Below are 15,237 nucleotides of genomic sequence, written 5' to 3' on the forward strand. Positions count from 1 at the left end.
TATTACAAATACAAGTTTTCTGCTGAAACGGAAGTGGATATGGAAAATACGAGGAAAGAAGTGGTATGTATATATATATGCCACATCAACTATTTTATTTTACTAAGTGCATTTATTATCAAAGATTGGATCTGCTTTATTTCATACGTGTTCTTTTCATTCCTTGTAGGTCGAAAAATACACTGAAGGCTTGTGTTGGGTTTTGCTATATTACTTCTCCGGGGTTGCGTATGGACATGGTTTTACCCATTCCATTATGGGCCATTTGCATCAGATTTTAAAGGTCTTTCAAGTACTAAAGTTATGTTTCAGATAGGATCACCTTTTAAACCATTCGATCATCTTATGTCTGTTCTCCCTCGTACTAGGTATGCTCTTAAATTTCCTTTTAGAAACATGGTTATGTTGGTTGATTGGTTTTTGTTCATGGTATTATCTAATATATATACGTGCTCATGTAGTGCCCACGCACTTCCGCCTCCATATCAATCACTCATGACAAGTGATGATTCGAATATTCTTGATTTCTATCCTGATGGTATGTCCTGATCTATGTTGTCTGAAAGATAAATCATTAGATGGGTACCTAAATTTGAACTTTAAGGTGTCCTTGAGCCCTTGATGTGTGAAATTTGTATTTGATTTTGAGGATGGGTTTTTGACATGTAAATCACTTAATAGTAATGATAATTTTATATTAGAAATTTCATCACTTATGTCTTCCAATTAATATGTGTATTACCCACAGTTTCAAGCCATTGCAATTCCACTATCAAATCTGAATTTCCCAAGTTAAATGGGTAGAAATTCTTCTACCAATTTAAGACCTTGCATACTTAATCTAACACACCGAGTTCCTTTCCTTTAAACAGCGAATGCTCAAGTTTCCTGCCTTAAATCAACAAAGAATCGATTGGGCTCACGATTGTAAGTGTTTTTGCTTCCAGACTTCTATTACTTCCAAAATTTTCCTAATCTTTTAAAAAGCTTTTGCTGATCTTTATGAGTTTTGGACATTTACAGCCTCTTTTTCCTAGTGAAAGTGGTGTAGATCAGCTGGTACGCTCTGCTCTGTTATGTTTTTTTTAATATCTTTTTCTGATCATATAAGAATAGACATTGTTTTTGTATATCTTTTGGTGAATAGACATTGTTTTTATGCTAGTTGAATTTAACAGGTTAATTGAGAATTAGATGATACTTTGAAGACTTGACAGGATATGATTTAGCAGTTGTTGTGTCAAAAGAATTCGCCACTGCTTTTCCTGATCGCACTTTCATCTCTCCTGTAGTTGACCTTCTTACTAAAAATGGGCAAAATGGTAATTTACTAATTTTCATTTTCGTGTTGTCTTTCATTCATGTGTTTAAATGACATGGCTTTTTCAGGTAAAAACAATGGAAAATGGTATTATGTGTATGAAAAAGGTAGCAAACCAAAACCTGATAATATGGTGTTACTAGTTATAGAAGAGTCAAGAAGGGTAGCCAATCTTATGTGTAACTACCCAAAAATACTACCCAAAAATTTCTTTTAATAAAACATTACTTTAAACAAAGTAATCATTTCAAAACATAATTTGAGTATAAGTTTTCAAAACACATATTCATTATCAGAGTAAACATTCCCAGGCTGACTAATCTATGGTGTGTGCCATGCGATCACCCCGAGCTCCTCCCTCCGCTACCGGAAGTACCTGAAAACAAAACTGAAAACCGTAAGCACGAAGCTTAGTGAGTTCCCCACCATACCATATACCATGCATAACCACATACTGTACATACTGGGCCACGCTCGCTATCCGGGGACTCGCCCCCTACTTCGGGCCTCGCCCGCTACAACGGCCCCGCCGCTCCAGGCCCCGCCTGGCTTCGAGCCCCGCTCGGATACAGATCTGTTTCACTTAGGCCTCGCCTGTCACAGGGCCCCGCCCACTAACATATAATAACACATACATATATCACATGACATCACATAAGCTAAACATACACTAACAGCTCTTGCTCTAAGGCCTCGCCTATCTCCGGGCCCCGCCCGTGTCCTGCTACTGATGAGTCATGGAACCTCGTCCATACTCCTGCTGATAGTGAAATACGGGCCCGCCCGTCCCCACTCCTTTCCTAACTTGGGCCTCGCCCCTGGACTGCTACTACTGAGATGTGGAACACCATCCACATTCTGCTATTGGTGAGATACGGGACCTCGCCCCCACTCACCTCCCTACCAGGCATATACAAGTATCACACAGACAACAAGTATAAACTATCACATAAACCACTCCTTGGGCACCCGCCCTCTATCATTGGACCTCGTCCGAATACCATACTAGCATACTGTGCCTAGGGCTAACCCCCGGGTCTTCTACTCACAACTACATGGGCCGGCATTGTGGCCGTAGACCCATTCATACAAAGGGAAACTCACCTGATACTGCTGAACTGCTGCTGCTTATCCCTTTGACCGCTACCCGACCACTGACTCCGAACTGCTGCTCCACTAGCTCCCCGAGCTACCAATATCAACACATTACTTAGTCTAACTGACCTTCAAAGGTCAACCAAGTCTACCCTTGCCAAAGTCAAAGTTCTGGTCAAAGTCAACCTTCCAGGTCAACCCTACTCGCCGAGTCCACTTACTGACTCGCCAAGTTCTTATGCTCAAATTCCTTCCAATCACGAGTTGACTCGCCGAGTCAGCACCTGACTCGCCGAGTCTACAGATTCCTGAATCCTGTCCTGACCAACTCACTGAGTCCTTGCTCGACTCGCTGACTCGAGTCTTAACTCGAAGGGTTTGGGACTACGCGACCTGACTCACCGAGTCTAAGAACAGACTCGCCGAGCACAAAGCAATCTTCATCCAACTCGCCGAGTTGTTCATCCAACTCGCCGAGTTCATGCCCATCTTCATCCGACTCGACGAGCTGTTCATCCCACTCGTCGAGTCCACTCAAAGGACTCGCCAAGTCCATTCAGATCTACATACATGCAGAGGACTTTCGAGTCATGCATGGACTCCAAACTGTAGATCTACCCTTCCCAAGCCTATCCCCCACGTAAAGTTGCAAACTTTACGTGTAGAAATGGAGATCTAGGAAAAATGCACCATAAACTAGGGTTTAAGGCCAAAGGGCTCCAAAATCCATTCAATGGCTGATACTTTACGGGATTCTAAACCAAAACAAGCATGGATCTGAGGTAGCAACCTCAGATCTGGACCTCAAGCTCGAGATTGATCTTAAACATGGCTTAAAAGCCCCAAAACTCATAACCAAAGAAGATCTAAAGGAGAGGAACGACTTAATACCTTCAAATGCTCAGAAATGTTCCCCAAACTTCGGATCCAAGGCGACTCCTTGATGCTTCAAAGATTCCCACTTCTTCTTCTTCCTTAAAACTACTCAAAAATGGCTAAAAGCTTGAATGAGCACAATGGAGGCTTGGGGTGCGGCGTTCTGGGTTGGAGAGGTAGTAAAGGAGCCCTAGGAAGAAGAATAAGGCGATTAAATAGGCTCCAAGCCCCGGATTTAGGGTTTTCCTCGCACAGACCCTACTCGCCGAGTCGCCTTGGCCGACTCGCCGAGTTGGTCCCTTAGTCCTCGACACAGAATCCCGCTCGGACTCGCCGAGTCCTTCCTAAATTTAGGGTTTCCTTACTTTCTTGGCTTTCAAAATCTTGGGTGTTACAACTCTCCCCCACTTAAACTAAACTTCGTCCTCAAAGTTTACCATGGCTCACCGCCTGCTATTTGCCTCCAATACCCCACCAATTGTTCCAACACCAGCTGGCTACCTTCGCTGGTCTTCCGCTCGATCATTCTGACTAGCATCAATCCTTGCGGTTAATCATCTCGGGTCAACCCTAACCCTGAACATTCTGGAAACACAACTTACTCAACCGACAATCCTTTTGGTACTCTCCAAGTACTGCAACTAAACCTATAGGGGTTCACCCCTTCTTTCCTCACGCGATTCCCTTGCCTTCCCAAGGCGATGCTCCAAAAACAACTATTTCCTCTGACATTGTGAAGATCCTATCTTCACCATTCCATTATTCCCGCTAAATTCAGTACAGGTCATCACCGCCAGTAACCACTAACACTCCTCTCTTGACATAACTTGGTGTCGAGCATTCCCTGACTCAACTAACTAAGTTCCACCACAACCCGCTTTCCCGCACTACTACTGACCGGATATTTCTGCCTTTCCTCATCTGCCTTCCGAATGAACTGAGACCACTCTGGTCCCTACCAACCTATCAATATCTGGATTACCGGCTCCCACCTGTAGCTGGTCCCAACACCAACACTAGTCGCTCTCAGCAACTTCCAAAGAAACCTCGACTACCTATAACTGCTCAAACAATTTTGCCACTCAGGCACTACAACCTGGGATCCCCGATCCCCTAACTTGACACTAAGGTCCCTACCAGGTCCCACCTGTGCTGCTAAAACTCACAGGCCTCGCCCACGGGTCCCACCTGCCTCTATCCTTCTAGTCCCACTAGTCTATTCACCCTCGCTCGGGCCTCGCCCATGGGTCCCACCCAACCATACTATTGAGCAACCCTGCTCCCAGGTCTTATCTACACTGCTAATCTCATACGGGCCTCGCCCACGGGTCTTACCCAACTATATCCTAGAGCGGCCTCTCCCAAGGTCTCACCTTGCTAGGGCTATACAGGCAACTCCCTATCATCCTCATCCACTATCCATCCTGATTCCCATCTGATCACTAGGAAATAAGGGCCTCGCCCCAACTCCGCTAACGAAGCGACTAAGGAACGCTACGGCTTACCCATAGTCTTACATCACCACCCATTGCTGACTGCTAGTGAATGCTACGGCTGCCCCGTAGTCTTACAACACTTCCACCACTGTTTGCTAATACAAAGGCACCCATGCGCCATCAGCTCTCAAGATCCTCATTTCGACTCCCTCGAGTCCTACGGGCGATCCACGATCTAAATCCCCAACCACGAACTAACCATTACCATCACACGCACTAGCTGATGGGGAGTTTCTCAAACTCCCAACCCTGAAATCCTCAATCCCTCAAACGCTGAACTACTTCCTTTCCTCCTCGGAGATCGCGCACTCATTCTGGGTCTGCGTGCTCCTCTCTGGGGCACACTCAGAGGATTCTCCCCCACTTCGATCCTGCTTACCCCTTGCTGCTCGATACTCAAAAGAAATCCCCATCCTTGCTACCATCCTGTAATCGACCTGCTAAGGAACCCAAGCTTACCATAGCTAGGGATCTAGCCAATCCATCTCTGACACTACACAACCCCGATCTAGAGAGACATACCAAATCCCTCTCAAGCATGCTACAGCTACTGCATCCTACGTAACCTTCTCCAATAGAACACATCCCCTAACTACCATACAAATATCCAAGGTATGCAGATGGCATATAACCCGATCACAATCAACCACTCAAAACAAAATACTCACACCGATAATGATGCAGAACCATAACAATATAATCATGCACAAAATAAAAGGACTGAAAATGGAAATTGCATACTTGCAACGTCCGGCGTCGCTCGCACCTCCAAGGTCGTCATCTGAAAAGCCCTGCTCCCTGCTGCAGGTGCCTCTACCCGGCCCTGACGGCCCTTCGTGATCCTCAAGGTTGCAGGGGCGGGTGCTATCACCGTCCTGCCGAAGACAAACTGGGGCACTGGGCCTTCTTGTGGCCCCGCTGGTTGCAATGAAAGCATATCAAGTCTGATCCCTGCGCGGCGGTATCAGTGCAATCCCTGCTGAAATGACCAGTCCGACCGCACTTGAAGCAGCCAGACTCACCACCGCTACCACTCCTGCACGCGCCCCCGTGCGCCCTGCCACACTTTCCGTACCGACTGCGGTCCTGATGATCCCTCGATCTCGAATCCGATCCCTTGGGCCTTTTGCCCGAACCCGCAGCTACTTGAACTTCATCCGGCTTCCTCTTCCGGATTTGCTCCAAATCAATCTCCCTTTCTCTAGCCCGAGAAATCATATCTTCCAGCGTCTTACAGCTGGATCTGCTCACGAACTTCCTGATGTCATCCCTCAACATCTCATGATATCGGGCCTTCTTCATCTCCTCGTCCGCGACATACTGCGGTACAAGAAGAGCCCTCTCCCTGAACTTGGCGGTGATCTCCGCCACCGTCTTAATAGTCTGCGTCAAATCCTGAAACTCTCGTGCCAGCTGCTGCACCTCAATCATTGGCGAAAACTCCGCCCTGAACCTGGCCGAGAAATCGCTCCAAGTGATCGCGTCCAGCGCGGCATCATCTCCCAAAGCATGACCAATCTCCTCCCACCAATCCCTCGCTCTGTCCTTCAGAAGACAGGAAACGAGTCTAACCTTGTCCCCCTCGGGACACTTGCTCGTACGAAAAGCGTTGGCAACATCAGCCAACCATCTGCTGCTAGCAATGGGGTCCCTAGCCCCATGATAATCTGGTGCCCCGCAGGCTCTGAACTCTCGAAATGTCAGAGTACGCGCTCCCATCAATGCCATCATCTCAGTATGGAAGGCTCCCAGCCTCTTATCCAAGATCTCTAGTATACCCTCCTTGACCGTGCCAAAGATCCCAGGAGTCTGAGCTAGAATACTACGCGTAACCTCAGCTGATATCAACTCTCTCATCCGCTCCTCGAGCTGATTGGCCCCTGAACCCGAGCCTGATCCCTCTCCGGCGCCTGACCCGCCCGCTGGTCTCTCTCTCAATGTCACCATGCTGAAAATATACCACAACCACTATCAGAATACTCATCACTGATACGAGATCAAACATACCCTACCTGGTTCCCGATCTTGTCTCGGCTCTTCCCGAATCGAGTACGGATCCTCTACTTTCAGTAGTACGGGCCCATACTACCTTCCACATCTACCCGTACTTTCCTCAGGAATTGCTTTGACTCCACCAGATCCCTTAACCACTACTACTGCTCCCAGCATTATCTCATCCTAGGCTTACCCTAGGGAAACCTTTGACTCAACTCAAACCAGTCCTCAGCTACTGAAGGTCTCCTCGTGATGCCAATTAGCCATCACCTGGATACCATCACATGCGACAAGGCTCAGATAATCCTTCAAGTAAAAGACTCGTCCCTACAACGGTTGGACTCAGACAACAACTGCGCAATAGAACCAAATCCAGCACTCTGAGATTATTCAACCCTGATCGCATGGGATGTGTCGTATCCACCTAATGGCTAACTCCCATCACTCAGAATCCCACAATGCACAAAGCAAGTAGCATTCGAACAAGGGAAAATCTAACCATAACTTACTCCAGCAATCATATCCACATAGCAAGAATCTGAACTAGCATGCAACACAAATTCATAACTCAGGCATAACCTAAACAGGCTATCCTACTACTATCTAATCAGCACTACTATGCAGCTCAAAAGCACAAATAACAGGCACATAAGGCATCATCCCTAGATCCTTAGTCCTATTCTAGCATGCTGTTCTATCAACTGATAATCATAACATAAACTTGTATGAGTATTTTGGGGTACTTACTTGAGCTCGGTTGATTGCATGCACCACACCCTTTTCTCTATTCAAAGTTCTTTCTTTTCTGAATTATTTTTTCTTTTCTAAAATTGTTTTCTTCCCAAAACTCTCTCTTACAAAACTGACTTTTCATTTTTGAAAACTTTTTATCCGACCCCTCAGTTTGAGTTCAGACACACCCGAGAATATGCCCGGATCCCTCAAACCAAGGCTCTGATACCAACTTGTAATGACCCAAAAATACTACCCAAAAATTTCTTTTAATAAAATATTACTTTAAACAAAGTCATCATTTCAAAACATAATTTGAGTATAAGTTTTCAAAACACATATTCATTATCAAAGTAAACATTCCCAGGCTGACTAATCTATGGTGTGTGCCATGCGATCACCCCGAGCTCCTCCCTCCGCTACCGGAAGTACCTGAAAACAAAACTGAAAACCGTAAGCACAAAGCTTAGTGAGTTCCCCACCTTACCACATACCATGCATAACCACATACTGTACATACTGGGCCACGCCCGCTATCCGGGGCTTTGCCCCCTACTTCGGGCTCGCCCGCTACAACGACCCCGCCGCTCCAGGCCCCGCCTGGCTTCGAGCCCCGCTCGGATACAGATCTGTTTCACTTAGGCCTCGCCTGTCACAGGTCCCCGCCCACTAACATTGAAACAACCCAAAAATACGACCCAAAAATTTCGTTTTTCAATATAACCAAAAACCATAATCTGAGTGTCATATCATAAAGCCATACGTGATGTATCCCAAAGAGAATAAAAACATTGTGCGGAAAACTGTATCATACTATGTCATAACAAATCAAAAAAACTAAATCAACTCCCAGGATAAAAGCTGAGGCTGTGGTGTGTGCGATGCCATCATCCCGAGCTCTTCCCTCTGCTTGCGGAAGTACCTGAAACCAAAACTGAAACTGTAAGCACGAAGCTTAGTGAGCTCCCCCAAACTACCACATACCATACAATACATATATAAAGCACATACTGGGCCTTGCCCACTGCATCAGACCGAAGTCTGGAACTAGCTGCATCAGACCGAAGTCCGGAACTGTCTGGGACCTTGTCCCCTGCACCGGACCAAAGTCCGGAACTGACTGCATCGGACCGAAGTCCGGAACTGACTGCATCGGACCGAAGTCCGGAACTGACTGATCATGGCATAGCATAAAACATAACAACTATTATAATCACATATACTGCATACTGCATCGGAACAGAGTCCGGAACACATAACACAAATATGCTTGAATCACAAAGACATCAAGCACTCTAGCTACTACATCAGACCAAAGTCCGGGACTACTGCTAATTAAACGGGCCGGCATTGTGGCCGTAGACCCGTTCCTACTGAAAGGAAACTCACCTCGTGAACTGATTGCTGTGTGTATGGCTCTGGAAGCTAACTGCTGCTTCTCCGGTATCTCCCCGGCTACAAGTCCATAAACACACTCAATCAAATACTAAACACTGCACTGGTTAAAATGACTCTTTTACCCTTGGTCAAAGTCAACTCTAGGTCAAAGTCAACTCTTGGTCAAAGTCAACCCACAGTTGACCTGACTCGCCGAGTTGGGCCGCCAACTCGCCGAGTCTCTAATCTCACTTCTCAATCCTACTCGCTGCTACTCGCCGAGTATGGCATCGACTCGACGAGTACCCTCTCGATCCAAAAACTCAGAAAATCTTCATCCGACTCGCCGAGTCATATGAACAACTCGACGAGTTGTTCTTGAGCTTAAGAAGATTGCCTTGGACTCGCCGACTTGTATGAACAACTCGCCGAGTCCCTCCATTACTGAGTCTACCCTCAAACTCGCTGAAAAGGAAGAAATCGGGGACTCGCGACTCGACTCGCCGAGTCGTTCTTCCGACTCGCCGAGTCACCGCCATGCAACTATTCTACACTCGATTCTGCTCGAATCCAATACATACAAATGATAGATCTGAGTCCAATAAGCTGATTTACCACGTAAAGTTTCCAACTTTACGTGTACAACACATGAACAAGGGAATAAAGGCTAAAAGATGCTTAAAAGGGGTAGATCTAGGGTTAATATGCAAAATAGCTCCATAAAGGCAATAGATTTGGGCTCTACAACTCCTAAATGAACAGATCTAAGGATATCTCGGCATAATAGAGCTTCCATATCAACATAAGGCTTGAGAAAAGCTTCAACAAGATCTAGAAAGGGTTTTAAAGCATAAAAGGGAAGGAAATCTGAAGAATACCTCAAAGAGCTCTTGCTTTCCCTTGAATCTCTGCTCTACAATCCTTCTCCTTGCTCCTTTCTTCTTCTCCTTCTTCAAGCCTTCACAAATGCACACAAGATCACTTAAAACACTCAAGATCGAATTAGGGTTTTCTCACAGCTTTTGAGGGTGAAGGAGGCGAGATTGGGGGCTATAAGGTGGCTTAAATAGTGGGCAACCCGGGGATTTAGGGTTTCTCCCAGACGGACAGACTCGCCGAGTCCAGAATATGGACTCGCGGAGTCGCCAGCTAACACGTGCTCGAAATCCCGACCCTACTCGGCGAGTCAGGCTATGAACTCGCCGAGTCCCTGTTGCAAAACTTCAAAATAAATACCAAGGAATTATCATACCAGAGACGGGTCGTTACAAACATATAATAACACATACATATATCACATAACATCACATAAGCTAAACATACACTAACAGCTCTTGCTCTAAGGCCTCGCCTATCTCCGGGCCCCGCCCGTGTCCTGCTACTGATGAGTCATGGAACCTCGTCCATACTCCTACTGATAGTGAGATACGAGCCCCGCCCGTCCCCACTCCTTTCCTAACTTGGGCCTCGCCCCTGGACTGCTGCTACTGAGATGTGGAACACCATCCACACTCTGCTATTGGTGAGATACGGGACCTCGCCCCCACTCACCTCCCTACCAGGCACATACAAGTATCACACAGACAACAAGTATAAACTATCACATAAACCACTCCTTGGGCACCCGCCCTCTATCATTGGACCTCGTCCGAATACAATACTAACATACTGTGCCTAGGGCTAACCCCCCGGGTCTTCTACTCATAACTACATGGGCCGGCATTGTGGTCGTAGACCCATTCATACAAAGGGAAACTCACCTGATACTGCTGAACTGTTGCTGCTAATCCCTTTGACCGCTACCCGACCACTGACTCCGAACTGCTGCTCCACTAGCTCCCCGAGCTACCAATATCAACACATTACTTAGTCTAACTGACCTTCAAATGTCAACCAAGTCTACCCTTGCCAAAGTCAAATTCCTGGTCAAAGTCAACCTTCCAGGTCAACCCTACTCGCCGAGTCCACTTACTGACTCGCCGAGTTATTATGCTTAAAGTCCTTCCAATCGTGACTTGACTCGCCGAGTCAGCCCCTGACTCGCCGAGTCTACATATTCCTGAATCCTGTCCTGATCAACTCACTGAGTCCTTGCTCGACTCGGTGACTCGAGTCTGAACTCGAAGGGTTTGGGATTACGCGACCTGACTCGCCGAGTCTAAGAACAGACTCGCCGAGCACAAAGCAATCTTCATCCAACTCGCCGAGTTGTTCATCCAACTCGTCGAGTTCATGCCCATCATTATCCGACTCGACGATCTGTTCATCCCACTCGTCGAGTTCCTCCTCATCTTCAAGCCACTCGTCGAGTCCACTCGAAGGACTCGCCGAGTCTATTCAGATCTACATACATGCAGAGGACTTTCGAGTCATGCATGGACTCCAAACTGTAGATCTACCCTTCCCAAGCCTATCCCCTACGTAAAGTTGCAAACTTTACGTGTAGAAATGGAGATCTAGGCAAAATGCACCATAAACTAGGGTTTAAGGTCAAGGGGCTCCAAAATCCATTCAATGGCTGATACTTTACGGGATTCTAAACCAAAACAAGCATGGATCTGAGGTAGCAACCTCAGATCTGGACCTCAAGCTCGAGATTGATCTTAGACATGGCTTAAAAGCCCCAAAACTCATAACCAAAGAAGATCTAAAGGAGAGGAACGACTTAATACCTTCAAATGCTCAGAAATGTTCCCCAAACTTCGGATCCAAGGCGACTCCTTGATGCTTCAAAGATTCCCACTTCTTCTTCTTCCTTAAAACCACTCAAAAATGGCTAAAAGCTTGAATGAGCACAATGGAGGCTTGGGGTGCGGCGTTCTGGGTTGGAGAGGTAGTAAAGGAGCCCTAGGAAGAAGAATGAGGCGATTAAATAGGCTCCAAGCCCCGGATTTAGGGTTTTCCTCGCACAGACCCTACTCGCCGAGTCGCCTTGGCCGACTCGCCGAGTTGGTCCCTTAGTCCTCGACTCGGATCCCGCTCGGACTCGCCGAGTCCTTCCTAAATTTAGGGTTTCCTTACTTTCTTGGCTTTCAAAATCTTGGGTGTTACATTATGCCACAAGGAAAGGTAACCCATTTGTACCCTTGGGACATACTAAGGGCAATTTTGTCATTTTGTGTTTTATCTATGTAGACTGTAGCCATGACTGATGAAGAAATAGTAGAGATGGTGCTGTTTCCTGTGGTGAATGAAGCATGTTGTGTTTTAGAGGAACAAATTGTTGTTAAAGCATCCGATCTTGACATTGCATTTGTTCTTGGAATGAGTTTTCCTTCATATCGGTATGTTTATAATTGAAAAATAGCAATATAGTTTGCAAGAATAAACAATTATAGATAAAAAAATGTATTTTGCATTTACATATTCACATTGTGTTGCAGTGGTGGCATTGTTTTTTGGGCAGATGTTGTTGGGAGTAAACACATATACATGTCTGAAAAAATGGTTTTAAAAATATGGCAACTTTTATAAACCATCAAGATTATTGGAAGAAAGAGCCATGAATGGTGTCCCATTGGTGAGTTTACTTTTTTTATCATAGGATCTTTTTTACTTAATGGACTTAACGGGACATAAGCTATATATTGATGTTCTTTTGCAGAGTGCACCTATAAATACGGGTTCTAGAGCACGTATGTAAGCAAGGGTATACAACTATATGTTCATGGGTTGACTTATATGAAGCTAAGTATGATATGAAACATGATACTTTGGTAACTTTGATAGTTTTTGTATTATAATGTTTGGTTGTATCATTATTTGTTGTTTTTTAGTATAATAATTTGATGATTGTAGTATTTTTTCTTTTATAATCATAATAAAAAAAATGATATTACAAGTTGGCGACGCATTAGTGACAAAAAAAAATAATAATGCATGAACTTTGTGAGGGATTAGCTACGGAAAAAAAATCATGTCTAAAGTTTGCGACGGATCAGTGACGGAAAAAGAACAAAATTAATTTATGAATTTTGCGAGGGATTTTAGCTATTGAATAAAATCATGTCTAAAGTTTGCGACAGATCAGCGACAGAAAACAAATTTAGTACATGAACTTTGCAAGGGATTAGCTACCGAAAAAAACTAGGAAATTTGCGACAGAACAGCGACGGAATGTCTTTAACAAATTTTGTCGCTAAGTACTGAGTAATGTATTGAGTGAAATTTAGCGACGGATATTCTGTCGCTAAATTTGTTGCAAGGAAAAACTGATCCGTTGCTAAAACCCTTGCTGAGTCAGTAGCCACCTTTTAAGTACCTATGGAGTGAATTTGTCGCTGATCCATCGCAAACAACATTTAGCGATGGAATATCGACGAATTCATCCGTCTCTAAAACCCCTGTTTCTAGTAGTGTAAATTGCCTATAAATTGTAAAACACCATAAAATGACGTGTACAATAATAGTTATATTATTAGTTTTTATAAATATAATACTATTAGCATCATCTATTCTTAAATTGTTAATAACAAAGTTTCAGGATTTATAAAATGATATATTCATATAAGATATGATTGAAATTATGAAAAAATTAGGTGTTTTAAGTAATAACGCAATAATATTCAAAATGATTGTTAGTCCATGTGGCACTATGATTTTGATGCAATTTTTGATTATTGAATTCCATTTTTATAATCTAAACGTGTTTCTTAAAACTTGATTTATTTTTAATGTTAAGTTTAATGTGTATTTATGAAAAATATCCAATATTTATATTGTTTTATTTGATTAAATGAAGATATTTGTATATCAAAACCACAATGTCATATTTTCATTTGATTCCTAAATAGGACAAATGCAAGAAATAGCAATGTTCATTTGGGTATCATATCATTCAAACCACAGGGACCAAAACTGTATTTTACTCTTTTTATATTTACGTTTCTATTTTATACATAGATATAAATCTACGAGATTGAACGGAGAACGTAACAACAAAAGATGAAGTTGGTTTTATATTTGCAATTTATATTTAAAGCACTTGAAACATTCATGATGAAATGAAGGAGTTTGTTTAGAAGATTTTAGTTTTTACCGAAATAGACAGTTAGTCCATCCGTCCAACATGTCGCCAAGATTTAAGAATACAAACAATACCACTCAAACCTTCACATGACTAACATTCTCCCAACTCTGTGGCTGCTTATATTTATCCCTGCACGTTTATCAATAAAAATACCAGTATTGATTAAAACTTGAATTTGAAAGGAGAGGTTTACACCGGTACACAGTGAATAACACAAGCAACATAAGCACACTTTTAATGTACGATAAATTAACCCTATAAGCAGCAATAAGGAAATCCAACCGTCATTCACAATTTCCTCTGATGAAAACATAATACACATGTGTGATGATGTCTTGATAAATGATAATAGCAAAAGCAAATGCTGATACAATTTATGAATCCTAACACAAAACTTGAGAAAAACACCCATATATCCGATTAAGAGGGTGTTTGGATAGGGAAAAAAGAGGGTGCTTATAGCTTATTGTTTATCCCCACAGCTATATGCAAAGTTTAAGTGTTTTGATAGGAAACATTAAAAATCAGCTTATTGTGGTGGGATAAGCCAAATAAGCTAATTTTAAAAATCATCCCCTCCTTGCTTATAACTTATAGCTTATTTCTAATCCAAACACTTTTGCAAAAGCTGCTTTCTCGCACCGCTCTAAGCTAATAAGCTATAAGCTAATTTATCCAAATACCCTCTAAACCCACTTTGACCATCCAAGTTCGAACTTTCGCTACACCAAAAGAAAGACTAAACTACAAGAATGGTCCTTGTGGTATGTCGAAAATTGCCACTTTGGTCCAGTTTGTTCTAATTTTTTTTTTCAAAATGACGGATCAGCCCCTATTAATATGATTTTATATTTTTCCTTATTTGTTTTTCTGATTTGCAGATTAAAAAAAAAAGAAAATAAAAATAAAAATAAAAATAAAATTTTTTCTCTCTCTCTCTCTCTCTCTCTCTCTCTCTCTCTAAAAAACAAGAAAATAAAAATAAAAATCTCCCTCTTTCTCTCTTCTTCCCCATTCTTCATATGGATTTTGCAAGTTAAAATGTAAGAAATCTAGGGTTTGTAGTAGAGATCTGGATACCAACTTGGATCGTGAGAACACTTTCCGAACTGATATTTCTACCCTATACCTCGGTTGCAAGAAATTCAGCCTAGGATAATCCAAGTGGACACTTACGATTCTAGGCACAGACTTCGTAAGCCAATTAGCTAGAGAGATTCTATGAGAGTTTTGATGAAAACGAGAGCTAAAATTCGTAACCTTCTTCTGAGAAGAAAGAACCGTTTATATATTAAACGAGAATAGGGTTTCATTAG

General features: G+C 43.4%; 1 protein-coding gene across 5 annotated transcripts; it reads left to right on the forward strand.

Annotated features, from left to right (window-relative positions):
- Positions 1–354: 354 nt before the first annotated feature.
- LOC111884658 (peroxisomal fatty acid beta-oxidation multifunctional protein AIM1) lies at positions 355–12,733 on the forward strand. 5 transcript variants are annotated; one of them, XR_008225158.1, is made up of 10 exons: positions 355–368; positions 462–538; positions 873–927; positions 1,024–1,059; positions 1,179–1,322; positions 1,390–1,428; positions 1,633–11,961; positions 12,028–12,176; positions 12,276–12,412; positions 12,497–12,733. XR_008225158.1 is itself a non-coding variant. In XM_052765463.1 (8 exons), exons 4-7 carry the CDS (start codon positions 1,311–1,313, stop codon positions 12,364–12,366), a joined length of 291 nt encoding a protein of 96 aa, XP_052621423.1. In that variant the 5' UTR covers positions 456–538; positions 873–927; positions 1,024–1,059; positions 1,166–1,310; the 3' UTR covers positions 12,367–12,412; positions 12,497–12,733. The 5 variants fall into 5 exon arrangements, 2 of the variants coding, with proteins under 2 accessions (XP_052621423.1, XP_052621422.1); XR_008225157.1 differs by having other exon boundaries at positions 1,390–11,961; XR_002847838.3 differs by lacking the exons at positions 1,390–1,428; positions 1,633–11,961.
- Positions 12,734–15,237: the final 2,504 nt, after the last annotated feature.

This window comes from Lactuca sativa, chromosome 7 (genome assembly GCF_002870075.4).
Source record: "Lactuca sativa cultivar Salinas chromosome 7, Lsat_Salinas_v11, whole genome shotgun sequence".
Taxonomy (NCBI): domain Eukaryota; kingdom Viridiplantae; phylum Streptophyta; class Magnoliopsida; order Asterales; family Asteraceae; genus Lactuca; species Lactuca sativa.

Bases quoted from the DNA above. Each gene is read 5' to 3' on its own strand.
- LOC111884658 (XM_052765463.1), top strand. The intron at 1,429-12,027 runs GTAGCAAACCAA...TTATCTATGTAG, and splicing joins GTATTATGTGTATGAAAAAG to ACTGTAGCCATGACTGATGA. The intron at 12,177-12,275 runs GTATGTTTATAA...ATTGTGTTGCAG, and splicing joins ATGAGTTTTCCTTCATATCG to TGGTGGCATTGTTTTTTGGG.